This window comes from Nerophis ophidion, linkage group LG14 (assembly GCF_033978795.1).
Source record: "Nerophis ophidion isolate RoL-2023_Sa linkage group LG14, RoL_Noph_v1.0, whole genome shotgun sequence".
In the NCBI taxonomy this organism is placed as follows: domain Eukaryota; kingdom Metazoa; phylum Chordata; class Actinopteri; order Syngnathiformes; family Syngnathidae; genus Nerophis; species Nerophis ophidion.
The window spans coordinates 51809278-51815277 of record NC_084624.1 but is presented as its reverse complement, the minus strand read 5'-3'; the positions used below and the strand labels follow the sequence as shown (position 1 = coordinate 51815277).

Below are 6000 nucleotides of genomic sequence, written 5' to 3'. Positions count from 1 at the left end.
ATATTAGGAAGAGTTTAAAGTTGTTTATATCACAACCATCAGTGTAAAAGGTATGGCTGTTGACCAAGTATGCATTGCAATCTCCTATGGGAGACAGCGAAATGCATGAGTCCTACCGGCACGCAGATAGCATGGTGCTAAGGTGGGCGCAATGACATGCTGTAGAGCAGTGGTCCTCAACCACCGGGCCGCGGCCGCAGAGGTATTTTTTAGAGCAGTGGTCCCCAACCACCAGACCGCGGCCGCAGAAGAATAATACATTTTTTTCTAATCACACTCAATTTTTTACGGCATGTTATTGGTAAGCCCAGGGGTGAGAAGAGGTTTTAAAATCATTAGCGCCTGCTTACTTTTACCACATGCCTTGAACAAAAATATTGATGACAAAAAAATAAAATAATAACTTAGATTTATATTGCGCTTTTCTAGACACTCAAAGCGCTCACAGAGAAGTGGGAATCAACATTCATTCACATTGGGGCGGCATAGCTCGGTTGGTAGAGTGGCCGTGCCAGCAACTTGAGGGTTGCAGGTTCGATTCCCGCTTCCGCCATTCTAGTCACTGCCGTTGTGCCCTTGGGCAAGACACTTTGCCCACCTGCTCCCAGTGCCACCCACACTGGTTTAAATGTAACTTAGATATTGGGTTTCACCATGTAAAGCGCTTTGAGTCATTAGAGAAAAGCGCTATATAAATATAATTCACTTCACTTCACACCTGGTGGTGGTAAGCTACATCAGTAGCCACAGCTGCCCAGGGGTAGACGGACACTAATTGCGTAGAAGCATTTAAGTCTCATCTTAAAACTCATCTGTATACTCTAGCCTTTAAATAGACCTCCTTTTTAGACCAGTTGATCTGCCGCTTCTTTTCTTTCTCCTATGTCCCCCCCTCCCTTGTGGAGGGGGTCCGGTCCGATGACCATGGATGAAGTACTGACTGTCCAGAGTCGAGACCCAGGATGGACCGCTCGTCGGGACCCAGGATGGACCGCTCGCCTGTATCGGTTGGGGACATCTCTACGCTGCTGATCCGCTTGAGATGGTTTCCTGTGGACGGGACTCTCTTGGAGCCACTATGGATTGAACTTTCACAGTATCATGTTAGACCCACTCGACATCCATTGCTTTCGGTCCCCTAGAGGGGGGGGGGTTGCCCACATCTGAGGTCCTCTCCAAGGTTTCTCATAGTCAGCATTGTCACTGGCGTCCCACTGGATGTGAATTCTCCCTGCCCACTGGGTGTGAGTTTTCCTTGCCCTTTTGTGGGTTCTTCCGAGGATGTTGTAGTCGTAATGATTTGTGCAGTCCTTTGAGACATTTGTGATTTGGGGCTATATAAATAAACATTGATTGATTGATTGAATTAGCGCCCCGGCGGCTATTCCAGGAAATACGGTATTTACACATCAATCATATCTACGCTACCTATTTGGGAAAAACTAGGTTCTGTGTTTTTGCAATACCTTGAGTCCACGTCTCTCAGGTAAGGCGACGAGTATAACGGAAGTGGAGAAGATCCTCGAGATGACAACTAAAAATCAAACAAAATAATAAAGTGTCCCACCTTACAACTTTTTCTTTACATACCAGTCGTCATAGGCATTTTTCAAAAAGTTGCCAGCAAAAATGTGCTTGGTGAACCTCGCCAGCGCTACTTAGCATAGCCAATAAAACGCTGAGTCCAACCACGACAATGGGAGTCTCACTCGCAACCCTTAGCTAATAGCTAATAGCTAGCAAGACATGACTTGCTTCTTCCAAGCATTGGAAAGACTCAAGTGAGTGTGAGGAACGGTGGACAATATTCCGTGAATTAAAGGGGAACATTATCAGCAGACCTATGTAAGCATCAATATATACCTTGATGGTGCAGAAAAAAGACCATTTTAACCGATTTCCGAACTCTAAATGGGTGAATTTTGGCGAATTAAACGCCTTTCTGTTTATCGCTCTCTGAGCATTGACGCCAGAACGTGACGTCACCGAGGTAGTCGACGCCATTTTTCCCTACCACATCACACGCACCGAGTCAAATCAGCTCTGTTATTTTCATTTTTTCGACGGTTTTCCGGAACCTTGGAGACATCATGGCTTGTCGGTGTGTTGTCGGAGGGTGTAACAACACGATCGGGGACCGATTCAAGTTGATTTACGTAGAATGTGCATCGCTTAGCACGGCATGCTAATCGATGCTAACAGGCTATTTAGGCTAGCTGTGTGTACATATTGCAGAGTTATGCCTCATTTGTAACTATATTTGCATCCAGCCTTTCCCTCCACCCACATTTAATGCCAAACAAACACTTAACAATCGACGGATTTAAGTTGCTCCAGTGTCAAAAGATGCGAAAGTCCCTCGTTTGGTTTTACCGGCGATGCTACGACAGAGATGGGACAGAGATGACAAGAATGTCTGGATACCCTGCGACACTCAACGCAGATGCATTCCCAACGATAAAGTCAACGAAATCACAAAGGTGAGTGTTGTTGATGTTATTGACCTATGTGCTAATCAGACATATTTGGTCGCGGCATGACCGCCAGCTAATCGATGCTAACATGCTATTTAGGTTAGCTGTGTGTACATATTACAGAGTTATGCCTCATTTGTAGCTATATTTGCATCCAGCCTTTCCCTCCACCCACATTTAATGCCAAACAAACACTTAACAATCGACGGATTTAAGTTGCTCCACTGTCAAAAGATGCGAAAGTCCCTCGTTTGGTTTTTACCGGCGATGCTACGACAGAGATGGGACAGAGATGACAAGAATGTCGGGATACCCTGCGACACTCAACGCAGATGCATTCCCAACGATAAAGTCAACAAAATCACAAAGGTGAGTGTTGTTGATGTTATTGACCTATGTGCTAATCAGACATATTTGGTCGCGGCATGACCGCCAGCTAATCGATGCTAACATGCTATTTAGGTTAGCTGTGTGTACATATTGCAGAGTTATGCCTCATTTGTAGCTACATTTGCATCCAGCCTTTCCCTCTACCCACATTTAATGCCAAACAAACACTTAACAATCGACGGATTTAAGTTGCTCCAGTGTCAAAAGATGCGAAAGTCCCTCGTTTGGTTTTTACCGGCGATGCTACGACAGAGATGGGACAGAGATGACAAGAATGTCGGGATACCCTGCGACACTCAAAGCAGATGCATTCCCAACGATAAAGCCAACGAAATCACAAAGGTGAGTGTTGTTGATGTTATTGACCTATGTGCTAATCAGACATATTTGGTCGCGGCATGACCGCCAGCTAATCGATGCTAACATGCTATTTAGGTTAGCTGTGTGTACATATTGCAGAGTTATGCCTCATTTGTAACTATATTTGCATCCAGCCTTTCCCTCCACCCACATTTAATGCCAAACAAACACTTAACAATCGACGGATTTAAGGTGCTCCAGTGTCAAAAGATGCGAAAGTCCCTCGTTTGGTTTTTACCGGCGATGCTACGACAGAGATGGGACAGAGATGACAAGAATGTCGGGATACCCTGCGACACTCAAAGCAGATGCATTCCCAACGATAAAGCCAACGAAATCACAAAGGAGAGTGTTGTTGATGTTATTGACTTATGTGCTAATCAGACATATTTGGTCGTGGCATGACCGCCAGCTAATCGATGCTAACATGCTATTTAGGTTAGCTGTGTGTACATATTGCAGAGTTATGCCTCATTTGTAGCTATATTTGCATCCAGCCTTTCCCTCCACCCACATTTAATGCCAAACAAACACTTAACAATCGACGGATTTAAGTTGCTCCAGTGTCAAAATATGCGAAAGTCCCTCGTTTGGTTTTTACCGGCAATGCTACGACAGAGATGGCACAGAGATGACAAGAATGTCTGGATACCCTGCGACACTCAACGCAGATGCATTCCCAACGATAAAGTCAACGAAATCACAAAGGTGAGTGTTGTTGATGTTATTGACTTATGTGCTAATCAGACATATTTGGTCGTGGCATGACCGCCAGCTAATCGATGCTAACATGCTATTTAGGCTAGCTGTATGTACATTTGAAACTGTATTTACATCCAGCGTTTCCTTCCACCCACATTTAATGCGAAACAAACACTTACCAATCGCCGGATTTAAGTTGATCCAGTGTCAATGTGAAAGTCCCGATCGTTTGGTCCGCACATTTTACCGGCGATGCTAATGCAGACATGCATGGCCGAATAGCGTCAATAGCTATTCGCTCAATTGGTTCAGTTTCTTCTTCAATTTCATTTTCGCTATCTGCCTCCATACTCCGACCATCCGTTTCAATACATGCGTAATCTGTTGAATCGCTTAAGCCGCTGAAATCCGAGTCTGAATCCGAGCTATTGTCGCTATATCTTGCTGTGGTAACCGACATTGTTTGTATTGGAATCGCTATGTGCCGTCACAGGGAAATGGACAGTGGCTTAAGCAAGTAGCGAAAATCAAGCACTTTAAAGCTTTTTTTTAGGGATATTCCGGGACGGGTAAAATTTTGAAAAAAACTTCGAAAAATAAAATAAGCCACTGGGACTGATTTTTATTGGTTTTAACCCTTCTGAAAGTGTGATAATGTTACCCTTTAAAGAAAGAGCTGATTGAAACACAACACAGGTGTACACACCTTTACAGTCTGAAGTAGGAGGGGCCAATAAGACGAGCCAAGTTTGCTACAAGTACTGTACTGTACTGTGCATTGTAACTTATTGTACCTTCTGTACTTTACTGCTATGTGTTGTACTTTATGCATGTACTCTACTCTACTGTATGTACTCTACTGTATGTAGTGCACTGTACTGTATGTAGTGTACTGTATTGGATGTAGTGCACTGTACTGTATGTAGTGTACTGTATTGACTGTACTTTAAATATGAAAGAGTGAAATGTTAAAAATGATGTTACCTGTGACTGGAGGAGATCAGAGTGTGTGATGAATCTGATGTTTCCATTCAGCTCCTCTTCACTGCTCGCTGCTGGGACACACATTGGATCAACTTTTGTGTTAGATCTAGTTGTGTGTTGGATCAACTTTTGTGTTAGATCTAGTTGTGTGTTGGATCAACATGTGTGTTGGATCAAGTTGTGTGTATTACATTGGATCAACTTGTGTGTTGGATCAAGTTGTGTGTATTACATTGGATCAACTTGTGTGTTGGATCAAGTTGTGTGTATTACATTGGATCAACTTGTGTGTTGGATCAAGTTGTGTGTATTACATTGGATCAACTTGTGTGTTGGATCAAGTTGTGTGTATTACATTGGATCAACTTGTGTGTTGGATCAAGTTGTGTGTATTACATTGGATCAACTTGTGTGTTGGATCAAGTTGTGTGTTGGATCAAGTTGTGTGTATTACATTGGATCAACTTGTGTGTTGGATCAAGTTGTGTGTTGGATCAAGTTGTGTGTATTACATTGGATCAACTTGTGTGTTGGATCAAGTTGTGTGTATTACATTGGATCAACTTGTGTGTTGGATCAAGTTGTGTGTTGGATCAAGTTATGTGTATTACATTGGATCAACTTGTGTGTTGGATCAAGTTGTGTGTATTACATTGGATCAACTTGTGTGTTGGATCAACTTGTGTGTTGGATCAAGTTGTGTGTATTACATTGGATCAACTTGTGTGTTGGATCAAGTTGTGTGTATTACATTGGATCAACTTGTGTGTTGGATCAACTTGTGTGTTGGATCAAGTTGTGTGTATTACATTGGATCAACTTGTGTGTTGGATCAAGTTGTGTGTATTACATTGGATCAACTTGTGTGTTAGATCTAGTTGTGTGTTGGATCAACATGTGTGTTGGATCAAGTTGTGTGTATTACATTGGATCAACTTGTGTGTTGGATCAAGTTGTGTGTTGGATCAAGTTGTGTGTATTACATTGGATCAACTTGTGTGTTGGATCAAGTTGTGTGTATTACATTGGATCAACTTGTGTGTTGGATCAAGTTGTGTGTATTACATTGGATCAACTTGTGTGTTGGATC

At 42.9% G+C, this 6000-nt stretch overlaps 1 protein-coding gene across 12 annotated transcripts in view; it reads right to left on the bottom strand.

The window, feature by feature from the left end:
• The window catches only part of LOC133568828 (liprin-beta-2-like), a 183425-nt gene that overhangs the window by 30635 nt on the left and 146790 nt on the right, over positions 1–6000 (bottom strand). For 11 of the 12 annotated variants that reach the window (XM_061920987.1, XM_061920988.1, XM_061920993.1 and 8 more), the window contains 2 exons: positions 4911–4981; positions 1467–1534 (listed from right to left, as the gene is read on the bottom strand). In XM_061920987.1, the coding sequence (XP_061776971.1) occupies positions 1467–1534; positions 4911–4981 (139 nt within the window). The remainder of the gene's footprint in view (positions 1–1466; positions 1535–4910; positions 4982–6000) is intronic. The other variant, XM_061920989.1, reaches the window with a different exon arrangement.